This window comes from Geospiza fortis, unplaced genomic scaffold (genome assembly GCF_000277835.1).
Source record: "Geospiza fortis unplaced genomic scaffold, GeoFor_1.0 scaffold111, whole genome shotgun sequence".
NCBI classification, from domain to species: domain Eukaryota; kingdom Metazoa; phylum Chordata; class Aves; order Passeriformes; family Thraupidae; genus Geospiza; species Geospiza fortis.
Window position 1 is genome coordinate 805,516 of NW_005054321.1, and position 16,950 is coordinate 822,465.

At 33.2% G+C, this 16,950-nt stretch overlaps 1 protein-coding gene across 1 annotated transcript in view; it reads right to left on the bottom strand.

Moving 5' to 3' along the window:
- The window catches only part of CSMD3 (CUB and Sushi multiple domains 3), a 576,871-nt gene that overhangs the window by 141,718 nt on the left and 418,203 nt on the right, over positions 1 to 16,950 (bottom strand). The window contains exon 32 of the mRNA XM_005420686.3: positions 15,698 to 15,892. Coding sequence (XP_005420743.1) covers positions 15,698 to 15,892 — 195 coding nt within the window. The remainder of the gene's footprint in view (positions 1 to 15,697; positions 15,893 to 16,950) is intronic.

A 16,950-nucleotide genomic window follows, 5' to 3' on the forward strand; every position in this document is an offset into this window, starting at 1 on the left:
CAATAGGGAACACTGCTTAAAAATGAATGGCACAATATGGCTTTATATCATGCAGATAAATTTGATTACATAGCTACAAATACAATCAAAAAATAAGAGCAACTGTGCATGCAGTCTAGAAAAGGAAGGAAAAATGCCTTGAAGAACTGGTGATGGGATACTGACTTTTAATCTAATGGGTCACTGTATCAAAATCCAGTCGAAGACACCTAGTATCCAGTTCATCTAAATGAGTAGGTTCAGAAAAAATTACTTAGTGACATGATTTATGTTTATAAAATTTAATATATTATTGTGGTTTAACCCCAGCTGGAAAATAAATACCACACAGTCCTGCTTGCTCATCTCTGCTTGGGGGGAGTGAGAGAATTGAAAGGGTAAAACTGGAAATTGTAAAGAAAAGGAAAATAAAATAGGAATGTAACCCACAAAAACCAAGTAACAGAGATGAAAACACTTGTTCACCATCAAGCAACCAATACCTTTCTAGTTACTCATCAGTGACCCCAGGCCAACCTTCCCCCTGTATTATTGCTGAATATGATCCCATAAGGTACAGAATGTCCCTTTGGTCATTTGGGATCAGCTGTCCCACCTGTGCTGCCTCCCAGCTTCTTGTGCCCCTCCAGGCTGTTCACTGGTGGGATGGTATGAGGAGCACCAAAGGCTTTGACTCTATGTAAACACTGCTCAGCAGTAAGGAAAACCCCCTGGTATTATCAAACCAGCAAAAATCCAGGTCCTACTAGCTACTGTGAAGAAAATGAACTATATACTAGCTCAGACTTCCACATATATTAAATCACTGGATGCTCTTTTTCCTAGTCTTATGTAATAAAATGTCATTCTATTTACCCTTTGTAGTCCAATTACGAGATTTTCAGTTGCAATGATTTCTTGTAGTGGTTATAAGTAAAAAGAAAACAAATACAGTGACTGATATATCACCTTATAGATACAAAATAATTTTAATGCAAAAGACATTGTAACATATAAAAATGGTAGACATTTATTCTAAAGTTCTAAATTACAGATATATTTATTGTGGATATCAGTCTGTAAATGTGAAGCTGATGAAGAACTTAAATCTGCTTTTAAAATATAATGAATATGTAAATGACAATCTGATAAAAAATGTATGTTTTAGTCGTGACTTGGAAAAGCAGAAATACACTAGAAATAAAAAGACACTAAAAAACACAGAGAGAGAGACAGTGCAACATCATAATGCTGAAAAGCAGTATGAAAGAAGAGAACATCATGAAGAATATAGATTTCCGTTCCGTAGTCTCTTCAGTCTTCACAACAGAATTTAACTATGCAATCAAAATTGATGTAAAAAATGAGAAAGAAACTGAGGTTACTATATGTAAAAGTATTTGATTATAATTAGTTAAAACAGGTCAGCAGAAGCTGTCAATTTAGAAATTTACTAAAGCAGGCCCTGAATCATTAACAGAAAATGGGGAAATCACGGCATTATTTAAAAGCAAACAAACAAAACCCCCACAACAAAACAATAACAAAAAAGAAAAACCAAACCCAAACTAAAGACCCCCCAAACAGAGAAATTCTAAATAGCAACTTAAAAAAAGCATCAGCAATTGTAGAAACACAAGATCAAAAGCATCTAGCAACTGTTGCAGAAAAACCTAAAAGATCAAAGACACGTTTTCAGTTTCAATAAAACATTGCTGTAAAGAAAGATATGTGTAAGGTAGGCTTCAATACAGACATAGAAGGTAACATTTCTGTTCCATTTAAGAGAACTGAGGTTTCAGTAAGAACATCACATCAATTTTTTGCCATTTAAAACAAAAAAAACCCCTATATTTTCATATTAGCACAAAGTTTTGAAATACTAGGGGGTGTTTAGTCTTTAAAATGAGAATGAGAACATGGGCAGTGTGGTCACTTTTTGAATATGTGGTAAATTGAGATAGAGATTAGAGAAATAATTGCCAGCAATTCTAGTATAATGAAATAATTTTTAGATATTCTCATAAATATTTTTGGGAAGTTATTAAATTTTGGTGTGATTCCTGGAAGAGAGAGAGATATAAATATCTGTCACAATGGGTTAAGGATATAAAAATAGACAAGAGATAGTATTTATTATAATTTCTTATGGATCTGTGCATAATAATTGATTCTAAGATGACAAGGAAGTTTGTCTGATATTTTTGGTGCTGGCAGTGCTAAACCCACAAATCAACTGCTATAGCATGATGGGTTATTCAATATTTTCAAGAAGAGAAACTCATTAAGAAAAAAGATTATCAATAAAAAAGTACAAAATGGGAGAACACCTAATGACAATTCCTAAAAAAAAAAATCCCCGAGAACATACAGCTATTTTTGAAGTTTTCTAAAAGATGTATAATCAGTAAAATGTGTCTTGTAAGGAGAAAATCAAAGAGATTAGAATCTATGTAGCAGATAATTAGCAGAGAAACACAATTAGATACAGTTTAAGAAGTACATTTCAAGAGGAAAGTGCCTCTTTCTTTTAAATAAAGAGAAGCAGCAGAAAATTTAGCAGTGCCTTTGATGTTAATACATAAAGTTTATATAAATACATAAAATGCAACTAAACACACTATCAAATTATTTCTATGAAAATTTATTTAACAGTTCATCAACTTTTACCGCCAAAGCCAAATAAGCCAAATAACTTTGCATATGCAGTTTCTGTTTCTTGAAAGCTTTCAAACAAAACTAGATGTTTTTCTGAAGATACAAAAAGCAGATTTTATACAGCTGATTATAAGATGCACTTCTATATTCAGGGGAAATCTAACTTTAGAAACAATGTTTGCTCTCAATTTAATGATTAAATAAAAATATCAGTTCTATTCAGTTTTTCCTTAAGGAACTGTGGTTCACAGAATTTTAAAAAATTCCATATAGTTTTCTCAAGTGCTGAAATCATGTGTTACTTAAAATTCATTTACTAAATTTACTCATTTTAGCCAAGTGTAAGAAAAGTGTGAAATTATTTTTTTTAAAATAGAAACTGAGATGTAGCAGAAGGTCAAAATCCTACATTGTTTTTTTGTTATAGAATGGGTTCACATCTGATAGCTCTTTCATAATATTGGTTGTTATTCATAAATCTAAATTATTATCAGTTTGCAAAACTATTTTTTCTTTATGTATTTTTTCTACATTTTTCTGAACAAATGCAATTAGCTGGAAATTAGATATATTTCTACTTCTGCCCTATCTGACTAAATTCAAGTTCATTTTCGATGAGCAGTAAAGTGAACAAGCATAAATGAAAAATTGTGTGCTCCTATTTCAATCGTCAAAACCCTAGAGAGAACATTAAAGGAGATTTGAAGAGACAGATTTCCAATTTTATAACCCAAAATGTAATTCTATAAAATTATTCCATTTTTAAATGTCAGGGTATAGCTATACATTATGAATTATTTATTGTCAAGGCCTGTCACATATAAATGTCAAAATATTCCATAGCATAATCAGATACCAAATAGGTAACCAAATAAGTATGGTTAATATACTAATGGTTAATAAATAAAACCAAAAATTACCAGATTAAAACTAATCTTAAATTATAGGAAATTTTAAATCCCTGTTTAACAGATGCATTAGTAAATTTTGAATTTAAAATAGCTAAATTGCAGAAAATTATTATTCTTAATTCTTCATTTTTCTGCTAATACTGCAAGAAATAGCTTCCTGAAAGAAAACTTTCTTCAACAGGGAGCAGTGGATGAAATTAATTTCCAGTGCAGTGTAGTCTTCTAGAATTTCAAGTGATGTTTAATGCATTAATATTTTTGTTCTGAAGGAATTTTGTGCAGATGATGAAAATTTCTTATGTTGCTTGCCTGTAGAACAAGGGGTGGGATCTGACTTCTTCCTGTCTTGCTGTTTACATGGGAGCTGAAGTTCCCCTTGTTCATGTTTCTCACTGCTCCAGTTGATAAAACCAGTAGAATGCCGTGTGATATTTTTCCAGGAGACTCTCACTGCATAAGCACTCACTTAATAATGTTGTGTTCTTTCATTTAATGTTTTGTTTTCTTTTGCCAATAAAATGGAATTAAAGTAGCAGGCTCTGAGAATGAAGCCATCAAATAGGAGAAAACACTTTCTAACAACTTTTGTGCTAAAATAAAGATCTTTGCAGTGAAACACTCTCTGCTTATAATAAACAGAGATGGAATAGGTCTCTGCAGTCAGCCTATGCTGCAGCACAGCTTCATTCCTTTGAAAGAGCTCACCAGTGTTATAGTTTCCACAGCTGAAAAAAAGTAACTAAATAAGAGTTTGAACAAGCTTTTCAAGTCAACTGCCTGCAGGAAACTTGACAGGATATTTAAGGAACTGCTGAGGGAAAACGAACAATGATTTTAAAACAATTTAACTGCCAAAATACTAAATGAATAAAAAAAGAAGAGAAAGGAAAATTGGCAGTCTTCTGGGGAAGACCATTTCAGTCTTTCAAGTATATTAAGATAGCAAGAGGAGAAGAGCATTATATGACAGATGTGTAGAAGTAAAAATAAATCAGAGATGAACAAAGCTTAACATATTTTAGCTACAATAGCAGAATTAAGAGATTGATGCATCAGAAAATATGAATCAAAAATGTGTAAGGATTTATAGTCTCTTCACAAGAAATAATCATCCCTTCCAATGAGAAACTTCCTTTTTTTTCTTTTTGAAGGTCATATAGCCTACTTATTATTTATTTGTTCATCTGTGCACTCTTCATATCTAAATAAGATTTCATTACTTATTTAGTTTAAGAATAATTTCTATTATATGATGAAGAGCATGATGATGGCTTCTAAGCAGAAAAATCATAAAAAATGTGAGGATGAATGTTAAATTATGAGCTTTCTCAGAACTCAGTAACTTTATGAGTTCATTTCAAACTTCACAGAACAAAGAATCTACTCATTACTATAGAGCTCATAAGTGATATCAGCCCCTGAGACTTGTTTTGCTAATAGAACTTTCACCATTTTAGGGCTGGGGAGGCTGTAAATTCAAAGGAATTTAGGAATAAAACGAGGATGTATCATCTTTGGAAGGAGGGTCAGGTTTCTCAGGAAGAATTTAAGGGGGTGCTAGGGTATGTAGGAAAAATATTAGGGAGGCCAGAACTCAGTTTGAACTTAATTTGGCAACTTCTGTAAAGGATAATAAAAAATATTTTTACAAATATTTTAATGGCAGCTCACTGGGATGGGAGCACTCCGCGCTGGGTTAGGAACTGGCTGGATGGCCAGGCCCAGAGAGTGGTGGGGAACAGGGCTGCATCCAGCTGGCGGCCAGTCAGCACTGGTGTTCCCCAGGGGTCTGTGCTGGGGCCAGTTCTGTTCAGTATTTTTATTGACCACATGGATGAGGGGATTGAGTCTTTCATTAGTAATTTGCAGATGAGACTAAACCGGAAGCGTGTGTCATTCTGTTGGAAGGTAGGAGGGCTCTGCAGAGAGACCCGGAATGGTTGGATGAATGGGCAGAGTCCAATAGGATGAAGTTTAATAAATCCAAGTGCCGAGTCCTGCATTTAGGCCACAATAACCCCCTGTAGTGTTATAGGCTGGGGACGCTGTGGCTGGACAGTGCTCAGGCAGAAAGGGACTTGGGGGTGCTGGTCAGCAGTCGACTGAACATGAGCCAGCAGTGTGCTCTGGTGGCCAAGAAGGCCAAGGGCATCCTGGCCTGTGTCAGGAAGAGTGAGGCCAGCAGGAGCAGGGAGGTCATCCTTCCCCTGTACTTGGCACTGGTGAGGCTGCACCTTGAGTGCTGTGTTCAAATTTCGGCCCCTCAGTTTGTGAAGGACGTTGAGACACTTGAGTGTGTCCAGAGGAGGCAACGAGGCTGGTGAGGAGCTTGGAACACAAACCCTGTGAGGAATGACTGAGGGAGCTGAGGTTGTCTAGTCTGGAGAAAAGGACACTCAGAGGTGACCTTATCACTTTCTCCAACTTCTTGAAAGGTGACTGTAGTCAGGTGGGAGTTGGTCTCTTTCTCCAGGCAACAACTGACAGAATCAGAGGACACAGTCTCAAGCTGTGCCAAGGGAAGTTTAGACTGCATATTAGGAAAAAGTTTTTTTTACAGAAAGGGTGAAAAGGTATTGGAATGCATTGCCCAGGGAGGTGATGGAGTCACCATGCCTGGATGTGTTTAAAAAAGACTGGATGGGGCATTTGGTGCCATGGTTTAGTTGAGGTGTTAGGGCTGGGTTGGATGTGATGATCTTGAAGGTCTCTTCCAACCTAGTGATTCTGTGATTCTGTAATGAGTATATTGCCCATCCAAACCCCCTTTATGTTGTTGTATACTGCCTAGTTACACGTCTCTAGAATGTTCTTTTATCCAAAAGAGTTTTTAAGCACTAGCAGTGAATCACAGCTGGAACAAAGAATCAGCTTTTCCTTGAATCATCTGCAAATAATATTACAATACTAGAATGACACTTTAGGTTTCCAAATGATGATCACTTTGTTTCCAAGTGATTTTAAATATTTTGAGTGTGTGTGCATCAGCAGTTTAAAAGGAAACTGCAGGAACAGTTAATGATTGTAATTTTAAATTTGAGATCTGGCAGTTAATGATAAATTCACTGAGGTCATTGTAATCCTCTCAATCTCAGCTTTCTTTTCCATCACTGCTGTTTAGGTTTGTCACACAGACTTTTAAATTAATTTTAAAGAGACAGAAATTCCCAATTTTCAAACTCACTAAAGCAAAATTAAGTAAAGAAAATTAAAAAGAAGGAAGAAAAAAAGACTGAAACAATACACCATCCATAATTAAAGACACATTCAAATTAGAAGTCAATAAAACTAATCAAGAAAGTTAGGAACAGGGACTCCTGAAACACAGGAAGGAAAAGTAGAGTCAGAAAGAACTATAAAATGGAACAATAGTCAAAATAAGTGGTCAATGAACACCTATGAGCAGAAATACCAATTGAAAATATAAAATTAAATAATACAGAATTGACATTTAAAACATGCAGAAGACAAAGAAAGAAAAATACCCATGAAACTTTTGTGTTTGGGAAATTTTCACACATGTCACTGGAATCTCTAAGGATCAGCAACTCAGAGAATCTTATTTACTACATTTCAAATCACCAAGTAGAAGAGTACAGATCTATTTCTCAGTATTGTAATGATTTTTACTTACACTTCTCAAAAATTTAAGATTTTTTTATTTTGTGGTAATGAGGACTAAATATAAAAACTCCAATTCTATTTTTCCTTGAACTATGAGTGCTGAGAAATAGACTCTCCGATATCTGCAGGCAAGAAGTAAATATGACTTTCATGTTATATTTGTTTCTTGTTAACACTGCCTCATCAGAATGTATATAATAGGCTAGGATGCTCTGTGAGGAAAGAAAATCCTTAAATAGAATTCTGATAGAATTTTTATAATCTGCAAAAGACTAGTATAAATGACTTCAAGGTAATTTATTTTGGACTGTAGCATCTCTCTTACAAGGACAGGCTGAGGGAACTGGGCTTATTTGGCCTTGAGAAGAGATGACTGAGAGGGGACCATATCAGTGTCTATCAGTACCTGAAGGGAGGGTGATAGAGCATAGATTCAGGCTCTTCTTGGTGGTGCCAAGGAATAAGACAAAAGATGATGAACAGAAACTGATGCACAGGAAGTTCCACCTGGACATGAGGAAGAACTTCTGACTTTTAGGTCACTGCCTAGAGAGCTTGCAGAGTCTTGTTCATTGGAGATGTTCAAGAAATGTCTAGACAATTCTGTGTCACGTGCTCTGAGATGAACCTGCTTGAGCAGGGAGGTTGGACTAGGTGACCCACTGTGGTCCCCTCCAACCTTACCCACTCTGTGATATTGTGATACTTCACAACCAAAATCTAATTATCATCACATGCCTATACTTAGGGTTATTTCTTATACAAGCATTTTATCTGCGCTTCACAGAAGTGAAATTGTTGTACCTTTTACTCTGTGCATTTGACTTTAGATATGATTACACCATATAATTTTGTGATAATGTGAACTTTGTCATCTCAATTTTATGTGAATTTTTATTGGAACAATACAACTATTGCACAATTCATAGGAAAAATATGCATGGGATTGTGGGATTCACATTCTCTGAACCTGAGAGAAGCAGTGAGAGAAGCAAAGAATGATCAAAACAATTCTTATCTCATTTGTTGCTCCTTTGTTGTGCTAAAGTAGAATGCAATATGGAGATTGTTTACCCAAAGTGATGGTGTTTTGTTTCCTTGGCCTATCAGGGCCAAGCACATGGTCGGTCAGTAGACAGTCACGAGATTCTGTGCAGCTGAGTGCAGTTGTGTGCAGAGTTGAGTGCTTGGCAGATTCAGTTTACATGTAATGCAATTTAGTATAGAATAATATAGTATAATAATTAATCAGCCTTCTGATATCCATGGAATCCTCCTCATCATTCCCCCCAGACATTGGGCAAAAATATCACCGACATGAGATCTTTGTGATAGCTTTCCTTTATTGATTTTTTCTAGATAACTCAAAACTGGACATCACATCAACAACTTTCAATTCTTACCTTGTAATCAAATATTATCCTAATGCATTCTATTACTTTCCCTTAAAAGGTAATATATTTTTTCATGGAATGCTGCCAAACATCTTTATAAATTCAATTACATGGTAGCAACCATTTTTTAATTTCACCTATATGCTTGGTGAGCTCTAAGACATCCTAAAAAGATCCACATTCCTCTTCAAAAGTTATATTGATTTTTCTTCAGCTTGTTGAACAATGTGTCTCCTAGTTCTACTTTTTTTTTTTTTAACTAATCTCTACCAATTTTCTAACTGTGGAAATTGGCCAGCTGCTCATCAAGGAAGATTTCTGACAGGTTCATCACCTCCCACTGCTTCGACAGAAAGGCTAACTTAACCTCAAGGTCAACATTTGTACTTCAAACACTTCATATCTGTCTCTTTCACAACTACACAGAAAAGACTGTCTTATCCTAGCAACTTGATATGCTTCTGTTTATTGATTTTCCTTATTTTGACTCAGATCCTTCAAGCCAAAGGAATGGTTCCAATGCACTACTTATCCTGTTACCTCAGTAGGGTAATATAAGAAATACAACATAATAGATAAGGAATTATTTTTTCCTTCCCCTCAATAACATTGTCTTTGAATTCATTTTTGGCCTTGATCTGTTGTTGACTCTTTAGTAAGCTTTTACTTTTTTAATCTTTGCAAAACTGTATTACTGCTTAAATTAGGTTTTTGGGTTTTTTTTATCAAAACCCTGTTGGCCACACTTTCTACTACCTTCTTTTAAACACTTTCTACTACCTTCTTCTTAAAACATTTTGGTTTCCTGAAATGCATATCCTAATATCTACTAGATCCCTTGAATGTGTTATTTCATCACCTCTTTTGGTGATCCATACAAATTTTGATTCTGATTGGCAATATGCTAACATGGTGTTTTTACATGATTTCAGATCAACAATAAATACTTACCTTTTTGCTGTTGTCTTCAAACATATTTCAACAACCTTCCCTAGTTTGATATTATTCCCCATACAAAGTAAAAAAAAATAAATTCCTCTTTCTTTCCTCCTAGGGTGTCCAATTTGAATGCATTATAGACACTTCAGATACATTTAGAGCATACTATTGTCACATTTACTCCCATTGAGAAAATCTGCTCTGCTTTAGACCAGCTGTAGCTCTATCCATTCCATACTTTTATCTTATACTGAAATAGAAGACGTTAACTGAATCACCAGCATTTGAACTGAAAATAATTAAAATATCACTGAAAATAATGTTCTCCGGTCTTCTATTACCTGTATTTACTCTCAATTGTAAATATAAATATAGATTAATGTCTAAAAATATTGTTTTTAAACATATTTAAAAAACCTCAAACTAAAGCAGAGTATTTCCTAGCATGACACCTAACTAAATGTTTAAACTACCATCCAAGTCAGTTATTGAATAACAAAATAATAGAAACATATAAAATGTGCAGTACAACAGGGAAGAAATTGTAATATTTTAAATTTATAGCAACAAAATTATTTCTGCAGTAGATGGAATACACAACTGCATATTGCATGGTGCTGTGATGTTTATATTAACTTCTTAAAACTCAACTACTCTTTATGGCGTAAAACAGAAATATATCATGAAAAGATTCAGGCAAAAAATCTCAAAAGTAAGAGTAAAGTTTTGTTGTAAAAGACACTTTTCCTTCATAAGAGTGTAACATCAGCAAAAAAAAAGCTGTAACACAAGCAGCTCCTGAGTTAAATGTCAAGAGACATGAGATCTGTAAGAGGGAGCTATGCTCTTTATTTTTATGCTGGACAATGTCATTGCCTACATTCCTATAGTATGTTAGCAAAATGCTTTATGTAGCCCAGTCAAGAAGGAAAATAAAATAGAATTAAATTTTAAAACAATGCAGTCTCTTAATTACAGGTTTCTTCTGTTGCCCAGAACCATCCATCCCCCAGTCTCCACTGTGACAGACAAAGTGAAGATGACAAAACTTGTGCAAACAATGAAATATGAGTCTTATGGATGTAACCACCAGCGTATTCCACATAATAAATCTTCTTCCAGTGCACTACTGAGGTCTTATTAAACAAGAGTGAGGGTGTTCTGACTGCTGCCTGAGGTTAGGTTAGAAATATGTATGTCAGCTATAGCCAGTGCAGATGACTGGATCAGTTTCTTTAATTCCAGTTATTAATTAATTAATTTACCATGATTATTAACTGATATCACATAATCCTGTCCTAATTCAGTGTCTTGCAGACTTTGTAAAATAAATATTTGCTTCTCTGTGTGACTAAATGCTAGAGATATACTTTTCCTTCTAAGAACAGAATACTTTGAAGTCACTTTGTCTGTTTGAAAAAATCTTCAAAGAAAAATATGCACCTATGGTTCTAATACTAAATACAGGAAAAGGCATATATTTATGTAGACTACTGCTAAAACCAGTTTTTCTCTGCACCTCAAAATACATTATGAAAGATTTTTTTTTAAGGTAATGTTTTTTCAATCTTCTACTAGAAAATTTACATATTCAAAGCACAAAGAAGTGTCAGTTTTTAATATTCTAAAGCTGAAAAAAATCACACAATTTATTATGTATTTTCATTGGTACTTTCTGTATACTTTTATTGCCAAACAAATTAGAAACTCTGTCAATTAATTTACATATTTTATAATTAGCACACTACTTTCAAAAGTATTAAAGTTGCTGCTACATTTTCCCTGCTAATTCATGATGTTGTTTCAAACTAACAGTTGCATACAAAATCATTTAAAATTATGGCTTGAATAGATATGCTTTATTTCAAATCATTTCTTTTATAGCAAAGAAAGTAAAAAATGAAAGCTGAAAAAACCCCAATTTTATATAGCTTAAAATATTTCTCCTTCTTATAATGTTTCCTTCATTAAACTCTGTTCCCAGAATTTGCAGATTTAGTTCAACCGAAGAGGAAGTGACTGGTTTTATGATGCACTCCACTTAACTAATCCTTTAAATTCATTAGGAATTAGGATTCTCTGGCAGTTGACTTTAATAAGATCATTGTAATTAACAACTTTCTTCAGTTTTAATACTTTACTTACCATTATATGATATTATTATTTCTTAAATGAAAGCCTGGAATAATTACACACAACATTTATTATTCAATGGACTTTGTAAAGCCATAATATGAATTCCAAATGTGTATGCAAAAGGTCAAACAAAGTAGTTCTTGCTGTGAATATAAGCATGCGTCTGTATTTATTTTTGTTTTCTGATCTTTCCACAATTGTTAATACTTATAGTTAATTCCAGTAAAATTTTCAAACTTTTTCTGATATGAAGAGAACATCTGTAAGAAAAGCTGAGTTTTTAACTTAAACACACTTTTAAAAAACTTGTGGAGTTTTCAGCAATATACCAGCTGTCTGCATAGCCATAAAAAAAGATATTAGTTTCATTTTCTATTTACAAAACTATTTGTGTATTTTACAGTAAAGAATCAGTCACACATCCTCAGAAGAATGAGACCACTGTCTCCGAGAAGCATATACTGACAACTAAATCCCTAGTCAGTTACTGCAAATCCCACTACGTGCAAGCTAGATTTTCTCATTTTGCCTTTTTGACTTGATAGTTCTTAGTGTACAATGGTATCCTTTGCCTGGATGAGGAATAATGAGTTTGCTTACACAGAAAAGGGTCTGTAGTGTGAGGTTTATAGGTTAAATGTACACTCAGACTTAGATGCCTACTTTACTTTACTCAGAAATCTAGCTGCTAGATTTTAACACATATATCCCTCCAAAACAGAGTTTGTTGTGTGCTTTTAACGCAAACAGTACTGCTTCCACACAGTATATTCAGATATTTCACTAGATCTAGAATTTCCTGTGTTGCTGTTCTAAGCCATATTCTGCTGCGCATGCAAGCAGATTAAATCCTGTTAATGCAGTCCAAATGCAAATGGAAAAATATACCTTCTTAACCAGCTCTTTGAATGCCCCTCAATGACCTTTTAAGAAGCCTGTCTCTCTCCACTGACTATATGGAAGGAAAGCTTGGAATGATAAAGCAATGTACATAAATTTGTAAAAATTTGGAAGTGGAAGCTTGGGAACAAAAATTCAGAAGACAGTTCAATAACAATAAAATGAAATCCTTCATGTTTTTCTCAAAATACCTTCAATTGATTTTTCAAAATTAGAATTAACCTTTCAGAGTATTCAGAATTTAAATAGCATTTTTGTATTCAAAGCAAAATCCTAACTGATTTCCATTCTACTTCTAAGTACTCAGGTCATTGTTTATGTGATTATACAAAACAAACATGATGTTCTGGGCAAAAAGAAAGTGAGAAATGCTTCGTAAAAAGTCAACATATGAAAATTTTAAGTAAAATATGCTGCTTAAGTGGTGAAACTGACCATTACTTTGGAACTATACAACACAGAGACACAGAGCTTGTCATTAACAGTAACATTCAGCTTCATTAACTGCAGGAATATTCTGGCTTGTGCAGTTGCCCAACTCATTCCTCATTCAAAATTTGAAATCAATTTAAATAACAGCTCTTCATATGGTCAGTTTGTAAAAAGTGCATAAAAATATGATCTATAAAGCCTCTGATTCAGTAAACAATGTTGAGTGATTAATGAAAAAGTTGTCAGCATTTCCTATATTACAAAACAATAAGCAGTAACATTATGCTATTTTGTGCTTATCTCTTTTCTACCCTAAAAGTTTTCAGATATAAACCTGATTTGAGCTGCCTCAAATAGCCATCAGATCAAAAGAAACTGATATAATACCCTGAATTGGTTTTGCTACCAAATAAAAAAATGAATAAATCATAAGCATAGGCATATTCTCATAGCCAGTTAAGAAAATATTAGATATTGTTAGATATATCTTACAGATGGAGTTTTTTTTGAAACCTGGATTCAAATATTTCCAAGGATTCAACTGTAATGAAATGTAGTAAAATGTTTTAGTGATCAATAAATTATTTCTTCTGCTAGGAACAAGGTTTTCACATTCAGTTATGAATATGATTTTCCATTAGTTGTCTTTTTGCTATTCTGTAAACAATTATTGTTTGCTACCAAAAATTTAAAATGACCTATAGTTGCTGAAGCTGAAAGAAAACATTAATCATTGTCTCTGTCATACTAATAATGCATCCGCATATGTTCATTACATCCTGTTCTTAACATCCATAGTGAAATACCAAATACCTTAGCACATTAGCCTAGATAATCTTAGCATCTGTTCAATTTTTTTCTTGTAACTAATTAACCAACTAAATAAACCCCCAATATACACTTAGGTGGTATTTTATATCATATTTCATTGTAACTCTATCAGTTTCAAAGCAGCTGCAAAAATACAAACAGAAGAATGGAGGAATCTGATTTCTACTATGCAAATTTTATTGCGTAGTGAGACTGGTTTTCAGGAGCTAAATTCAGCTCTCAAATTGTTTCTTGCCGACTCTGTACCTGAAAGCTAATTAACTGATATGATCTTTCTTATATCTATATAAAAGTTCTGTTTTTCTTAAGATAAATCACAAAGTGGAAAGCATTGATAACGTGGTCAAAATATAACATATCACAGCAACATAACTAAAAAACTCCATTGACTCTTAACTGGAGGAAAAAGCAATTAAAAAAAAGTGAAAACATCTATTCTGTGTCCTCATATCCTAAAGAAGTATGGGGTTTTTCATGTTTGAAATAAGGCCTTTATTTTTCTCCATTTATTACAGTGGCAGTACTTCCAAGCAAAATACTCTCCCTTCACTGGAAGTTACAACAGACAGCACTGGAAGATTCCTAAGTAGATTATAAGTGACACTAATAGACACAACTATTGCATGAATAAAATATTTTTTAACTTCCATTACATATCAAAAAGACCTCCTTTAGAAAAAGGAGAATCTTTCCTCTATTATACGCAACGACCTTCCTCATCATCTCCTCTCTAAAAAACAACATTCATCCCTCATTTTAAAATGAGGAAAAATATTTGACTTCTAATGCAGAGATTTTAGAAGTTTCAACACACTTCCAAACTTTTTCAAGGGCCGATGTCCCAGTTTGATGCCACTGGGTTTTGGAATTCAGCGCTATGATGGTTTTGGTAGGTAATGGAAATACAAAACTTCTTCAAATTATTATAATATTGCATATTATTTAGATTTGAAAATTTTTGTTGGTTTTGCTGGTACTCTATCATCCACTTTGCAATAGAGATTTGAGCACACAACAAAGAAAATCCATATTCTATTTAAAATCTATGTTTGTTCAAATTGGAAATGGATTTAACAGGTATTTTGTCTTCAAAATGTGAAAAGGAATGGTAAATAACATAATAATTGGATTTTATTTTAACTTAAGAAGCAAATGCTAGTTTTCTCATATAATATCTGCATTCATGGGAGAGCTTTTGTGCTGAATCTTACAGAATATGTGATTTTTCACAAAGTTAAAATAGCAAGTGGCTATCACTTCCTGTTAAGACATCAGTAAAATAAAACTTTAACCTTTTCTTAGAGTTTAAGTCTGAAAATGCTGATGCTTGAGATTGTCAATGGTCATACAACTGAAGTCAGAAGAATCTTGAAATGAGCAGGCTTCATATCTGTAAAAGTTTGAGTAACTGGATATTTCCTGCATTTCAAGGCTTTTCCACATGCCCAAGAATTTAAATCTTGTAATGTAGTATATATAAAATATTTCATCTGCATGTTTTTAAAGCCAGTAATAGCAAAAACAAACATATATTATGGCAGCCAATGTATACTTACTGCTGTATTTAAATACATATATATAGTATATATATATAGCATATATCTTTATACTCTGCTGTAAGTTAATTCAAGAACACATGTTGATGTGGAGAATGACATTACTACTAAGACAAAATTCAAAATAATAACACTATTTATTCAATGTTAATAAAAACTGGAATCAATAGTTTCCTGAGTTGTCACATATGTATTTTATTACATATATCATTGGAAAGGTTTTTTTTCTGAAAGAGAATATTATTAAAATCACCTCAAAATTTTCACTTGTTTCTTCCCTATTGCAAAGCAAGAGTAATGAACACAGCAACTAAAATAAATGAAAAACTGCTCTTACCATGACAGCTGGGCAGGGCTCTGTTCCACCCAGGTCTTCCATCATCTCCCATGATACATGTTAGTGTAGAGTATCCCTGAAGAACATATCCTGCGTCACAGTAATATGTAACAGTGGAACCCAGTTTATAATCCATTCCAAGTCTGGTTCCATTCATTATATTTCCAGGATCAAAACAAGACTCACGAAGTTTTGCTGTAGAGGAAACAAGTGTGAATATAATTCTAAATATGATACAAAATGAATAAATAATAAATATAAATTAAAACAAATAAAAACAATTATAATCTAAATATTTACTGGAGTTCTCTTGAGGCCTTCTTTGAGTACCCTGTAGAACCTGTTTTTTTTTTCAAGAAGGCTTTCCATCAAATGTCTTCTCTACTTCATTCTAACTGTACAAATTACTATATCATGTCAGAAACTGTCTTCTGTCCTTTTTTTAAGATAATTGCTATAGTGCTGCATTTTTTCTTTCAGAATTCATTCTGATCAATGATAAAGTTTTGTAGTTAGATTAAGCTGGATATACAGAAATTTTTACAGCAGATAAGACACATGCTAGTTTTAAAATCTATGGTGTGAAACGAAAACTGGTAAATGGAGGAAATCAACATGAACAATTTGTTGTACAATAAGAAGCATGTGAACCAGAATGTCTTCGAAATTAATAAACCTCAGGTGAGTTTTTATATGTATATGATATGATGGTATATATTTTCATATACATATTTATCCCTCAGTGGATGAAAAATATTCAAATATTCCCTAAATGTATCTAATTTTTTTATCATTTATAGCTATTTGTTTTAAATTATTGAAATAAATTCAAACATATGCATAGGCTTTTATCTTTGCTTCCCTTTTACTTCTATAATGTGAATACCAATGTCCAGTAACACCTAAGAAAAATAAATACTCAACACTTCTAATTAACAGCATTATTATGCAGAAGGTGAGAAAAGTAAAACATTTACGAAAAAATGCAATTTACTTTAAGGAAACAAAAGTATTATATAGAAGCTGGAGTAAAACAGATTATTTTATGCTGTGCAGGATGGAGTATGCAGTAATATATTTTATCAAGCAGAAGATGGAAATTTCAGACTTTCTTTAACATTTAAGGGTGTTTTGGAGAAAATCAATAGGGAACACTTCATTTTCTACAAGAGTGTCAGCTTTCAAATACATCAAAAAAATGTTTATTTACCAGGCATATTTGCACTGTGGAACTTTCTGCTACAGGTGGGTAT